Here is a 15,030-nt window from a genome sequence, read left to right on the forward strand (position 1 = left end):
CCAGTCATACTCATATGACACTTCTTCACCAAGACAGAAATACGTCCTTCTACCACACAACTGAGAAATGCTTTTCCCCAATGAAGGAAATCCTTTATTCTTTCCCTCTTAGTCCTTACAGTCTCTGTAGCTGGTTCCGTAGTAACACAGGAGATAGCTAGGAGATGCCTGTTGCTGACAAAAGAGTCAGCTAGCTGAGCTCAGTGCCCAAAAGATGGATGTGTTTTTGAAGACAGGATTTATATCAAGCTCAGCTCATTAGAACCCATGCTTATGATGTAAATTTCAAAAACCATATAGGGATGCCATGTAAATAAAAGCATGTTAACAGTTGCCAATGATATAGAGTAGGCTTCTGCGTGAAAGGAGCCCTTTCAGAGTAACCTGGAGCTTTCTTGGGCCACAATGAATGCATCAACATTTCTGGATTTACCTGGTCTATACTATTCACTCACTTCTGAAAGGGCCGCTTGATCCCAAAAGGACCCATATAAACAGCATTTATTTAACAGTTGAATGAAAAATGTTGGGTCCAGTTTGGTCTAGTTTTCCCATGTAGGCATTACTTGTACATCTCATTTACAGGGCTTAGTGGTTTCCTGTGTACATGCCTCTGTGTGTGTATGTGTGGGTGCGTGTGTTGCAGTTTTATTAATTCATTCACGCGCTTGCTTGGCACCTATTCTAGGCTCTGGGAATACTGAAATAGTAGAGGCGTGGTCTTAGACCTCCACATTTTCAGAAACTGGTAGAGGAGAAAGGCATCTAAACAAAATCTGTATGATATTTTGTGAGAGGTGATTAAATAGAAATAGGAAGTGAATAATTTGGGAGTCCCTAAGAAAGTAGAATGAACTTTATATGAGGATGTGACAAAGTTTAGGTAGGGAAAGAATTAGCCATTCCACTATAGCATAGTGCAAAGCGCTGGATTTGCAACCAAGCACATCTTTTTATTGGCATTGGGCAAGTTATTTCACTACAGTGAGCCTCAGTTTTCATCTGTAAAGAGGGGTTATCAATATTCAACTTTGCAGCTCTATCCATAGGGATCGGCAAAGAGCTCCCTTCTCTGGCTGAGGCCTTTTTCACCAGAGGCCATGTGTAATCAAGCAGCATGTTGTTGACTATTGGATGGAAGGGGCAGAGGAGAGATCAGTTTTTGTGGGGTTGCGTGGGGACAGGGCTTCCATTCTGAATGAGAGCCAGGAAAAAGCACACCTGGGTCAACTATTGTCCCGCTCCCCCGGGAGCTCATTTGGACAGTGGATAGTGTATCTTTTCCCAGCAAAGCCTTTGCATATTTTACTGCCCTTAACAAGTTGACTGAGGACCAGGTCAAATTACATGCTTCTTCAGACTGCTTTTTACTCTGAGTTTCAACACTAGGACCAACTTGATTCCTCAGGGCTCACCCAATTTCTTAAGTCACTGAAAATGCTATTTGAACTTTACAGTATTAAGATATCTAGGATTCTTTTCCAATAGACAAGCAAAAAGTAGGTGTTTATGAATAATATGTACTTAATACCTGATTTCGAGTGGTGGTGGGGTGAAGTGCTTTATCTTTTAATGAAATTTTGTGCATATTCTCAGTGACTGATAAATGGACATTGTGTCCTAAAATAGCCTTATTAAACTTATTAAACTTAGATGGTTTAATCTAAGTGATGCACATTTTGGGAGAATATTGAAACAAAACATAATTAATTACCCTCTATAATTCTTTGTGAGTTTCAGCCTCAGAACCAAATCAACTAAGTAGAGCTCTAAGATGCCTTTTTAGTCTGCCAGTGGTGATTATATCCTGTAGTAGTCTATGCCGTTTGATATTTTGACTGCAAAGTAACTTACCTGTAATTGAGGATGCAAGTGTTAACTAACTTGCCAAATGTCACAACAGGAGAGATGAGACTGAAACCCCCACCTGTCAGACCCCACACCGGCTGGTAGGATGGTAAGGTTTCCTGACAAAGGATTCCCAAATGGAAGATCCATTGAGAGCAACCATTTCCCAAAATATAGTGCTGGCTTGCTATTATGGAAAAATGATGGAGCACCAAAGCATGTGTCCCTTTGTTTCTTCCAGGAGAGAAACCCTACAAGTGTACCTGGGAAGGCTGCACCTGGAAGTTCGCTCGTTCCGATGAACTGACAAGGCATTACCGCAAACACACGGGAGTAAAGCCATTCAAGTGCGCGGACTGTGATCGCAGCTTTTCCCGGTCAGATCACTTGGCACTGCACCGCCGGAGGCATATGCTGGTGTGAGGAATGCGACCTGTCCAGCTGAGTGTAAGAGCTGGATCTCTTAGTGGCACCCAATTCAGCAGGGCTGAATCCCCTTCACAGTGTTAACACAAAAGGGCATCACCATCCCACGATGTCTGAAACCAGAGCAGGAAAAAGAAGTAACACTTCTCCTTTCGGTCTGAAGGTAACCCCCATCACGACTACACAAGAAACGTCTTCATGCTGGCCTGGGAGATCGGTGACACAAATGCTGAAGAGACAGGCATTGTTTTCCGTGCTGTGTACTCTGCCATTTAAAGATGTTTGTAGCTTGTACATTTTCTGAGCTGTCAGACATTTTGTTATTGATACTTTAAAGGTCATCTACCACAAATTGATGGCTAGAGCAAGACCTTTTAAATTTGGATTCTTCTCCCATCGTCCCACCCCTTAACCCCTTTTTACAAAAATTTTAGTTACTATCTGAGATAGAATACACATCCAATCTGTTACCAGCAAGCAGCATGAAAGTAGAAAAGAAGAAGCTGTTGGAGAGGTTCCATTACCTGAAAATAAAGGGGCACTCAGGCAGCCCATTGCAATAGTGATGGCAACAACTAGATATCACCCGCGCCTTCTCATTACGCCATGCCCTGAAGAAAATCAACATTGAAGCTTTCATTTGTTTGTTGTTGATTGTTTTTATTTTGTTTTGATTCTGTTTTGTTTATCTGTTCGAGCAGAGGGGGCAGCGACATTTCAGTTGGAGTCTAGTCGTGGTGTCTGCCCTGGCATGGATTGGCACAGAGGTGTTCTATAGTTGAATAGGAAGAGCCTGTCTAAAAAAACTACTGCCCCACTTCAAATTGCAGTGTTCTGTCACCTAGGCATCATCTCTTCCTGCCCCTAGTATTTGATTACAAGGAATCGGGGGAAAAAAACTTTTCTTAGACACACTGGCACCAAGGTAAGAGGTGGGGCTGCCCAGGCAAAGTCAGTGAACATGAAAAATCAGACAAAGCAGAGATGGAAATAATGCGCCTCTTGAGGAGAAAAGCAATAATGAATAAAAGGACTTTCCTACAATAACTTCACTGAGGACTCACGTTACCAATTTTCATACTTACTAAAGGGATTGTGAAAAAACACCCCAGCATTTTAGATGTCTTGGTTACATTTACAGCACTGAGGTAATCTTTCTGCTGTTTGTTGTCCTGCTTGGTTGAGTACCACAATTAAAGATTATACTCCCCTTTTCTTGTTTGAAAACAGTTATTTGGTGACTAGAAAGGCCAGAGAGGCATAGCAGGGAATTAACTCTTGTGTTAATGGGTCAGTTCTTGGAATCGAGTCAGTGGAAAGGGAGTGTTCCCTGAGGAAAGCCTGACATGGTGCTAGTCTCCTCACTTGGAGAGCCAAGGATAAGTGACTCTCCAATAGATTCTTCTATACAGATTTCATTTTCAAACTGTATTAGGACCCAATGGTTCTGCATTGGCATCTGCAGGGATGTTGAACCCACTCATCCTGTGCTGAGGGTGAGAGGAAATTATAGTTCCGTCAACCCCCTAAATTATGAGCCTTTTTTGCAACTAGCAAAGTATACGGTAAACAAAGCAATACATCACCAACAAGCATTCTTTCTGAAAAATTATCATATTTTGTTCCCCACTAAAAGCTGTTTTTTCCCAGCTTTATGTGGCTAAGGGGCTTGGCGAGGTTTTTTTGTTATTGTTGTTGTTAAGATTTTTTACAGCTTAGATGTAAAAGGTTGCCAGCATAGACCTTTGCAATATATTTTAATTACAAACACTTGATTTTGGGAACTGCACAAATTAACCTCACAATATTACTAGCTCATTTTTAAATGTTTGAACATTCTGAAATAATTCCCGGTTGCAGAATTATCCTTTTTAGGATCATCATCTAATTCAGATCATCTTATTCTGATGAACATTGAAATAAGGACAATTGTGTTGGATGGTATTAAAAGGAATTTTCTTTAATGTTCAAGCAGCAGCATAATGATTTTCAGGTCAAATTCTCTCTTCAAAAATATGTGCTGTACATTTTCTGCCAGGTCTGAAAAATTCATCAGGCAATTTTCCTCCAACAAGGGCTGCAATTCTATTGATAAATAGCTTCTTTAGCTACTCAATCTACTACCCACCAAGCACTGGGTTTTTTTTACCAACTGGAAAGTGTTTTATCTGTACTGTATGCAACTCCTACTTCTCATTGCCTGTGACCATTTTGACTAGAAAGAGGTTTCCTGGTGCATGCCAGTGTTGGTTACTGGTCAGTGGCAAAGAACACAGAGAGTGGCGAACAGCCCTGAAGCCCTTTCTGCTAGTCCTGGAACCTAGTTGGCAGGTAGTAGGTGAATCACTCTGGTGAGGTGTGGACTTGATTTACTTCTGCCTGCTCTCATAAGAAGGCCAGTCCTTTTCTCTGCTGAGAGGCGTCTTGAGAGTGTTACAGTAGAAGTGGTTTTTAGAATTCACAGGACTGACAGGCCGTGGGAGCTTCTTGATTTAAATTTAGCACCAAACTAAATGAGCTGCTCCTCTCTAATAACACAGGAAAGATTCAGGGAAGTGAGCTTTCCTCCTCACCCTCTGAAAGTGGAAACCAGACTGAGACGGTAAGTTAACTGATAAAGCTGTCAGCATTACGCCATTTCCCCTTTTGACGTATCGATACCTCTAAGGAGGGATCCAAGCACAAGCGCTCAATGAGTTGCTGATCTCGCCCCAGGACTGACACTTACTTGGGGCTTGTCTTGGGACATAGCAAATTCTCCCTGGTGAATTTTCTACAAATGTTTCCCCATGGAGAGGAAAGTGGTTTGGGGGAGAAAGAATTGGATTTTTAAGTAGGAATGTCTTCAGGCATGGAAAAGCCTCCTCCATTTCATCTTATGTCCATTCTAGGCTCTTTTAAAAAGCACAGTAGAAGATGAACAACAGAAAAGGAGTAGAATCCAAAGGACTAGTCTGTTGTCCCCTAACTAGAAGCATTCTTTAGTTTTAAATTCGAAGCTGTTCAATTTGTAGCTGGCCATATGTGCAGGTCTGGGAACTTATAACACTGGCGGCTGTAATGGCTTAAGAAGCTATAGTAGACCTGACTGTCTCTTTGCATTGTAGAGATTGATTTCAAGGAAGTTACTGTTATTTGAAAAGTTATGAGGTTCAGACTTTGAGGTTGTAATAGATTCCCTAGGCATAATCTTCTGATCATAGGTTCTTTGGGAAAAGAGTCATGCTTCCCCTTCCACCTCCAGCCTCATCCTGTTAATTGTGTGTGGACTCTTGAGAAGCCTGCTTGATAACTTGTCTTAAGTTCTATTAAGGCATTTAGACTGAAATTCCTAATGGCTTTACCATAAAGATTTTACTATTGCCTGGCATTACTTTTCACAAAACACTATAGGACATTTATTTTCAAAAGCAGTTGAATAACAGTAACATGAACCACATTTTTTTTTAAAAAAGAGCACTTTTTATTCACTTGAAAGTTTAAATGCAAAATAGGAAGAGGATTGTCAGGGGGAAAAAGCTTACAAAATGCCCCAGTGTTTACAGATGCCAGTTCTAGTTGATTAGAAAAGCCATTCTCGTTATGGTTGAAATTTGGAATAGCTTATACAAAGATTGTGTTCATTTTTATGCAACTTTTTTTTAATGTCAAATTGCTATGTGTGTTTTAAACATAAATATAATTCTGCACTTTGAAATCAGTTCATTAGAATGATGACATGTATATGGATAAAGATGCAGTATTCCTTTTCTGCTTTATTATACTTACCAAAGCTGCAATTGAATAAATCTGGTGAGGTGAGGCCTTTAAATGTATTAATACGCCTTTGTTATGTTGTTATGACTGCTTAGAAATGTAGCCATGATATTGTTATAAAGGTGTCTTAATATTTATAGTAAGGACTGACAGAATTTAAGCAGTGTTAAGAATACCAGCATCCGTGATAATGTTGAGTTATAGTCTTCGGATAAGGGACTGAACGTGAGATAACTCTTATGAATCATAATAGGCCCAGGAAGCCTTAATACTCATGTTCCATAATCCAATCTCAGATTTTGCTCTTTACTAATGCCTGTAAATTTAGGAGGTAAATGTATTCTACAGCTTCATTGACCAAATCTCTTCCTTCGGTTTTTCTGAGGTAGTGCATCTCATTAAAAAATCTTTCAGTTTGATTTGGTTTTGTTTAGAAAAGGGATTTGGTAATTCATGTTTTTCATGTCACATTTCTACTTATTCCCACACTGCCTTCCACTTACCTGTACAGGCACCCCCAACACATGCACACCCTATACACACCTGCATATGCAGCAGCCAGTGGGCTAATCAATATCAACAAAGAACTTTTTTAAAAGAATGAATTTGTAATAATCCATGCTGTCTAGAAATGTAAGTTATTTACCTTATTAGGGAATCAGCTTATAATGCTATATATGACTTTGCTTGCATTTTATAGTTAAGAAGTATACATAAAAAATTAAAAATGCTATATTTTCACAGTTTCATTATAGACTAATGTGTGTTTAGCAAACCATGTCCATTGGTACTTTAAATATGCTAAATACTGTGCAATTGCAATAGAAATTCAGATTTTCATAAGAAAATGAAATAGGAGGATACTGCATCTTTAAAATAATAGAGTGAAGATATTTTATTGTATTCGTAACATATGTGATAGTGGAAAAAGTATTTTCAAACTCACAAATTTTACAGAGGTTGTAAATAGTTTGATGAAGTATGTTGGGAAAAAGAGCTTCTAGTTTTCATCACAATAAAAAAAAACCCTTGTTCAGATATGCCTTGTATATCTTACACACAATTAGCGATATTGCCATGGGAACTCTGTTCCACTTCGTCAGAGCACATTCCTTGTGCTCTGACAAAATGGAGTGGCCATTTGTCTCAGTTTAGCCAGGATGGTTTAAAACATAATGAATTCATTTTAAGCTGCAGACAACTGATTCCAAACTCAAAATGTCTTTGCCTGAAAAGGGGAAAACAGCTGCACAGGATTTTACTTGCGCTAAAGAGAAGCATCTAGCAACTTTTCTCAGTTATCTTCCTCCTCAACGAAATAGTTCTTGATCAAAAAACTATACAGGTGTTTATTCTTGTTTAATTCCAGAGGGAGTACTTTTAGCAGTAGCTACATGTTGACAAGATTAAGTGCTATGGATATGGCCACACGTTAAATGAATCTATACTGGCAATAGGAATAAGCTAATGCCCATTTTCAGAAATGAATTAAAAGCTGAAAGTGCCTGTCAATAAACATTATGACCAATGAGATATTCCTGTACTTTTCCACAGCAATAATTTTTCATCAGACTGGGTTTTTCCTCCACACTTGGGAAACACACGCTCATAGAGTAAATATATGCACATAGCAAATCGAATCTGTTCACACCCCCTCAAAAATTCTTTTGTGTCTTTTAAATATACCTAATCTTGTTTATGTTAGCATTTCCTAATTTAATCTTTCTTAGTTACAGAATGTAAGAATGCAAATCTGAACATTAAGGTTATCTTCAACGTATACTGTGCTGTATGGTGATTATAATTTTGAGATAAAAACTTCACTGTGATTTGCCCCAAACTATGAAGCAGTGTGTGTGTGGCTCAGACAGTTTTGTTTGGTTAACAAAAGCCAGTTTATTTAGAGCAAAACACTAGAGATGCTTGTTTGTTTTTACCTTATTTTACCCACTAATACCAAATGCACAAATCTGTTTTTACATTTCTTCATTTCCTTTTTCCCTGATATTTTCTGTTACCATCTCAGAACCATTTTGAAATGAGTATTGACACAATCATTTCTCCCTAAAAAGTCTACTGAAGTACGACTGACACTTAATAAGCCTAGCCTTTAACCAAGGTTTGCAGTAGTCCTGGAAATTACTAGATTTACATTCAGAACTTCACAACTTTTTGCTGTAATTATTTTACTGCTAAAAGTGGTCATGAATAGAAATATACACTGAGATTATATGAATAGTCAAGAGCCCTGGAAATTCTCCAGCCCTACCATCTCAGAGCACAAATCCACCCAAACAAGCTATTGAGGGCTATCAGTAAAATTATACTCTTTCAAAGCCAAACATTTGGTAAGAGCAATTTAAAAAGTATGACTATGATTAAACACTCAGGCTTTAGACAGTGAAGACTACCATGATGGACATTGGTCTCTAGAAGCAGACCACAGGCCTAGAAAACCGTTTACTGTTTCCTCTTCTAAGTTTCAGAAAGAAGGAAAAGGAGAAGGAAATGTACCAGGATAAGGGTGTAGAACAATTAAGTGTAGAAGGAAAGCTGCTGAGTCCTTAATCTCACTCACGTGAAGTCTTCTGACTGGGCTGCTTTCTGCAAGTTGTCTGAAAGTACTAACAGAATTTGAAAGGTCAAAAATTCAGCAAGCCGTGAAAATAATAGCTATTCTTTACTAAACACTTACTTGGTAATTCTTAGACACATTACTTCTAATCTGTACAACAGTTCTACATTTTATGCATGGGGAACAGGCACGGAGAGGGTGGCTGAGTTGTCCACAAAGAGAAATGGTGAACGGCAGAGTAGGAATGTGAAGTTACCTATCTCTGGCTCTGAAGCCTGAATTTCCACCACACCACACTGCACGTGTGTTCCCAGCAGCCAACTTTCCATATTTCTGATTCTTAAGTAGTTTTATAATGGATGTGTAGTCATCATATTTTCCAAGATATATGGACATGATATACTACATAACTTGACAGTGGTACATAATATTTGAAATCAGTCCTCTGGAAAGTCATGCACGAAGGATCATTATAAACAAACAGCAACAACCAGATGTCTCCCTGAACTTGTCACTTTCCTCCTAAACGTTGGGCCTGGAGATCACAATCACCGAAACGCTTCCCTACTTCATAGCATTTGAGCCAGAGTGGATTTTCTCTATTCTACGTATTTCTTTGTAGGTATAGTAAAAGCTTTTCCACCTATATAGACCTTCTACAATCTGCTTAAGTTGCATTTGAAATTTTCACCTCCACGTAACTAGTTGTTAATATCAGAGCCCACTCTTGGCGGTTGATAATGGGGTGGCAATCACAAACATTCAGATGATGAGCAAGGAGAGAGAACGGATAATTCCTTTTTAGATTTCTCACCTAACAGCACTGCCTTGGAATGTTTTAAATAGTCTTATAAATAATTTGTTTATAGTATTGTTGTTAATTTAATTGAATTTTACGTAAGAAGCTGTCCAACATCAGAGAAATGAAACCTCCCTTCCGTTTTCTGTGTAGAACAAGGTCTCTGACAGTATTGATTCATGGAAGTACTAATGGACTTAGAAAACATTAAGAGAATGTCATTTCTCGTGGTGTTTCTTTTTCTGAAAATGAATTTCCTGAATTATGATCTTTCTCCCTGTTACTTGGCTGAGGGAAGAGATAAAACCTGTATAAACAAATTCTCTTCCATGCTGAGAGCAAGTGTTCCGTGTGCACAACCCACTGTGGAAAGGGCCTCTCGTCTCAGTTAATTGGGTTTCACAAGCAATAATTTCTCAACAACAAAACCACAACTTAAAGTGAGTTGAAAAGAGATGAGTAGTGGAAATGGTCACATCAGTATTTTTAAAATGTTTGAGGCAACCGAGTCTGGTCTTACCCGTTTGTGCGAAGTGAGAACCAATGACTCTGTGTGTGAATTATTATATCTTGCTTTTTCCGAAGCAGGCTTAACAAGACTTGCACAGAGATTCATTTTTGTTGAGAAATGAGGGTGAATAAGAAGGTAGAATTTGGGTCAAATTCTAGTAAAAGTACTCAAGTAATCAAAGAGTAAGATATTTTAAGGACATAGCAACATCTTCCCTTTCTGCTAATTTCATGCTCCAAAGATACAGCATAAAACATTATGGAAAGTGCTTTTGCCCTACTTGTATTTCTAGTTTTCCCATAGAATTTTGTAATTACATCCAGACTACAGTATATATTTTGTTCCTCAAACTGTATTACACTGGATGGATATTGTTGAACTGGGGCACTGGTGCCTATATTCAAGGCTCTTTCCTATCAACTTGTCTGTCCACAATTTGTTGTGTTTAAAAATTCATTTTTAAGAATCACCATCCCCGCCCTGGAATGGTGGCTGTATTGTTTTGTTCATGTTTATGTGGGACACATTGCATCACATGGCAAACCAACTCTCTGTGGATGTGAGATAACTACTTACAAAACCAGCTTGAAAACATCGTCTTATGTATTATGTCATCCTGCATCACAATGCAATTATGTGTATCATAACATGCTCATTTTAAAAAAAGAGAAACCAGCAAATTCATGTTTGTCCATAGAAGAATGTACTCAGAACTTTCTGTGTTGTGAAACGATGAGAACAGACCACCTTTAAGATACCCACCTGCCACTTAAAATGACTTAGTTATAATTAGTAGTAGTCTAGACGTTGCTCTTGGTGTGTGGGGGTCAATTTAAACGTCATATTCTTTTGAATAAATCTCTCAGTCATATTTGAAAAAATACATGGGAATAAAGAAAAATATCATCTTTGGCCAAATCAAGCAGACATCTTTTTCCTTTTCCTTGACACTTAGCTTATTATACATGATGTTTGGATCACAAGATCTATCTTTGTAAAAATACAAAAAACATCCTTTAGTTGACAAAACAGTTATTCTAGGCTTGAAGCCTCTGAACAGCAAATTGGAATAGATGTGCTGCGTCTGATTCACTTTGCAGATGTGATTTTACAAAAGACTCTTGGGTCTCTGACCCCAGAGAGTTAGGGTGCCCAGAGGAGGTGCTACGCATTAAAGGAGAAAGCCCCCCAATGATGCTGGCAAGCAAATGTATTAATTTCTTAAATCTTCATTTGGTTTTCTGTTCAGAGTTTTAATTGCAAATGAATTTATTTCTCCAGCTTATCTAAAGATCTAATTTCCCAATAGTTTCCTCTGCATTTATATACTCGGTAGTGTTTAGGCAACCCCTGTTATAAGTTTATTAATATTATGTAAGTGTTGTTCTTGTATTTATGTATAGTGTATGTATTGTAAATATACTCAGAGCTTTTTTCCTTTTACTGTAAAATGGTGATTTTTTTCTTTTTCTTTTTTTTTTTTTTTTTTTGCCCTATGATGATGTAAAGGGAGACCCTCCTAATGAGATTCTCTCAGAGGATGATTATTCCAGTCTATTCTCAGAGATTTAAATGAACAAGTGTTATTGTTTTTAATGGTGTCTCAGACATATTCTGTTGGTGCATTGCTTTTCTGTATTCAACTTTCCTATGAATTGAGCTGTGAACCGAAATAGAGTTTAAACCTTTAACTGTATGCATTTGTATAATTATCTGAATGAAGGCATGAAGGTTAAATAAAGCATTTTGTATGGAACAAAACTCCCTAATTATTACTAAGGCTGACTCAGACACTTTGGAAATCATAGTTATTAACCATTCTAATTAAACCTTTCTTATGAAAAGTTTTACCATTTGTGTATAGTAATTTGAAACACAGAACAAGATAGACTCTATACTAAAAAATGAACAGGGTTTTTATTTCATAACAACCAGCACCTAAAGAGGGATTCCTAACTTGATATTTTAATGAATGTAAAACTAACAAGTGGTCCAGAAATATGAAGTGATATGAAAAAATACATCTTTCAGAGCCTAAAATTGAATTTTTCAGACTTTGCGTATCATTTAAGTGTAGAATGATCCATCTAGCACATGCCAAGGCTGGTTTATTTCTGTACATTTTTAAGAAAACTGGATTATAAGGCTTTTGAAAATAAGATCATTAATGAGTAGAATATCTTTTAAATAATTGCTATAATAAGCAGTTGAAAAACCTAAGTATCTTCCTGTATAGTGTCCTTCAGTTGAAGATCTACTAGAAAAATCCATCCTACAATGAGAACGGTAGTAAATACTACTAACAATTATATAGAATGGTGATAGATGATAATTAAAATAATATTTGAGTACTTCCTAGATGCCGGGCAGTCTTCTAAGCATCATATTTGTTCCTTTTATTCATTACAAAAGTCCTGAGTTAGGTTCTGTTATTATTCTAATTTTATAGATGAAAACGTGAGACACTCAGGTTAGGTAACTTTCCCAGTCAGTCTGGTTCCAGCATTGGTGTCCTTAGCTACTAAAGGGCTAGGGGTTAAGGGGATGGAGAAAGGATGGGAGGTGGGGAGCAGGCGACAAGGTGGGAGAGAGAGTTAATAGCAATGAATATCATAGAAACATTCAATAAATAACTTTATGTATGTACAAATAAACCTACAAAATACTATCCTTCATTTCATACTCGGCAAACCATAGTATAGTTTAATAACTCATAAAAATCAGAGACCAAAGTTGACTTTGGCTCACATTCTTACTGATTGAAATCCATTTCCAAATGAACGTGGAGTTCTGTGAAATCATTCTGTTCCACTCAAAGACACTGCAGAGAGAGCCATGGGGGGGCCGCACTTCACACTCCATTCCCATCCAAGCACACTCCCGTCCGCATCCATCGGGAGGCTCAGGGCCCTGTTTCTTTGACTTTCCCAAAACCAGCTGCTTTGAGCACTATGAAAGAGTCCTAGGGGAGTGATTTCCTCTTTCAGTGAGACTTTCCTTGGTACTTTCATGATGATCATAATACCAACTTTAGAAAAGAAATTACTCACCTATAAAGATTGTAAGATTCTTTGAAAATGGAGGCAATAAACCATAAGTACATTTTTACTAAATTATTTGTGAAGATTTTAGATGTGCCATTTTAGAAATATGCTATTAAGGCAGAAGCCAATAAATTAGGAAAGTCTATCTTGTTCTACACTCTGGTGAAGCACAGTAGTAACTTGTAAGGCTGAACCTAATTCATTCAGTTACTTCATTTTGGATATGACTTTGTAACAGAATGGTAAGTTGGACATTAGATTTATATGTCTTTGGCCTGATTTTTTGAGAGTTGTCTTTAGGCCACTCACGCAGCCAAACCAGCTCACTAACTTTGTTTTTTGTTTGTTTTTCAGTTCACTCCAGGAGGCTTTGTCATAAGGATAGACCAATGAGACAAATCTCACGGAATAGATCACATGATATTTTTTACTCTCAAGGTAATTTATTTATCAGTGTTTCTTCTACCAACTGATACCTGGATACTTCAACAATAGGTAGAATCATATGGGTGCTAGATAATTCCAAAACTTCCTCAATCCTCAACTTCACTCTGGATGTTTCATCATAGGTAAGATTTCCCATCTAAACATTGATGGTTTCATTGTTTCTTATTCTTTCCAATTTAATGATTACAAAACAACAGCATGAAATAGTTAAAAGTACAGAAACAGCAATGTAATTAAGATTAGGATACCTTGGGGCTTTATCTAAAAAGAAAAAATATTTCAGTGCTGGAACAAAATCATACTTCCTAAAATATTATTTTAGTCCCAAATGGCCACTGATGGTTTTCATACCATATAGTGCATTGTCTTCCCACCAAAGCTGCCTGGTTTCCTTCAACACAATGAATTCCTTGTGCTTTGTCCGAGTGTCTGGATTTAATATATTTCTCTCCCAACAGTGTAATAAGTATAATTTACATCACTTCCTGTTTAGTCTAAATTCACCAATGAACGCCTACACAGCCCATACACTTGAGTGATTGTCTCTTTCTGAAATAAATTACATTTTCCTTGTACAGGAACAACTTTTACATGATCTTTTTATTTTATAGTTTCACCATGTTAAATTCATGTGCATGCATGTGTGCATGTGTGTATGTGAAACTCAATTTTATGAGGCCATGATGACATCAGAAACATCAGACTTAAGCAGGTACACTAAAAACAGGAATGCCCCAGAATTGCTTCAATACATATATAGCCATCACAATGCCCCCTTTTCTCTTATTATAGCTACAGTTAACATGCATATATTGTAATCCATTAGCTTGGAGAGGGGTCCAACGCTGTGGATTGTAAGTCCGTGGCATGAGCTACTGTGATGTCTAGTCCTTTAGAGCTTCCAGACCATACCAAAGATTCAGGTCACTTCCAGCATCTCAAGGTGGCCTTGCTGCTGCCCCAGACTCGTCTGAACTCTTAAGCTTGACCATTGACCAGGTCATGAGGTGGATGTGGTCATGAAGGGTTAACACTATTGATCATCCTCAGGGCCCTTAATGCTTACATCAGTGTGGCCAGTACATTCCCTTGCTGAGCTAGAGTCTGTGGACCCTACTTCACCTTTCATTGCTGATTTGGAGCTATTGCTTTGTAATATGTTCAGCATGAATCCACATAGTCACTTGGGCATTGATGTTGATTTTTCGTAATATATATAACAATGTTATGTATATCTTAAGTGAGCATTTAATATACTTGATATGTCTAAAATGTGGAGGAATGGTTAGGAAATTTCATAAAGTTTATTCTGCCACTCAACAAATCAACGTTATTATAGTTACTAGTAACAATTTTTACATGCATAAAATAAGGAAAAGCACATATTTGAGTTATTACTCTGTGTAGGAACTATACTAATTGATATAGGACATAAAAATTGTACCTAAGACATAATCCCTGACCAAAAGTAGGATATAGCCTATTAGGGTAGGTAAATACCCAATTTCTGTAGTATAAAATATAAATGGATCAGCACCACCATAACTGGCTGAGATGTTATGGAAGTTTAAAGGTAGGGAGAATAGCTTCTATAACACAGGTAATCAGCTGGGCCTCCATGTCC

The 15,030-nt window shown here is 37.7% G+C and overlaps 1 protein-coding gene across 14 annotated transcripts in view; it reads left to right on the forward strand.

Annotated features, from left to right (window-relative positions):
* Positions 1 to 11,708, forward strand: part of KLF12 (KLF transcription factor 12) — a 424,047-nt gene extending 412,339 nt beyond the window's left edge. For all 14 annotated transcript variants that reach the window (XM_087435990.1, XM_087435986.1, XM_087435988.1 and 11 more), the window contains one exon: positions 2,090 to 11,708. In XM_087435990.1, coding sequence (XP_087292116.1) covers positions 2,090 to 2,271 — 182 coding nt within the window. In that variant the 3' untranslated portion in view covers positions 2,272 to 11,708. The remainder of the gene's footprint in view (positions 1 to 2,089) is intronic.
* The last annotated feature ends 3,322 nt before the right edge of the window (positions 11,709 to 15,030 follow it).

The sequence above is a fragment of the Ceratotherium simum genome, chromosome 10 (genome assembly GCF_057802395.1).
Source record: "Ceratotherium simum simum isolate JZ-2026a chromosome 10, ASM5780239v1, whole genome shotgun sequence".
NCBI classification, from domain to species: Eukaryota; Metazoa; Chordata; class Mammalia; order Perissodactyla; family Rhinocerotidae; genus Ceratotherium; species Ceratotherium simum.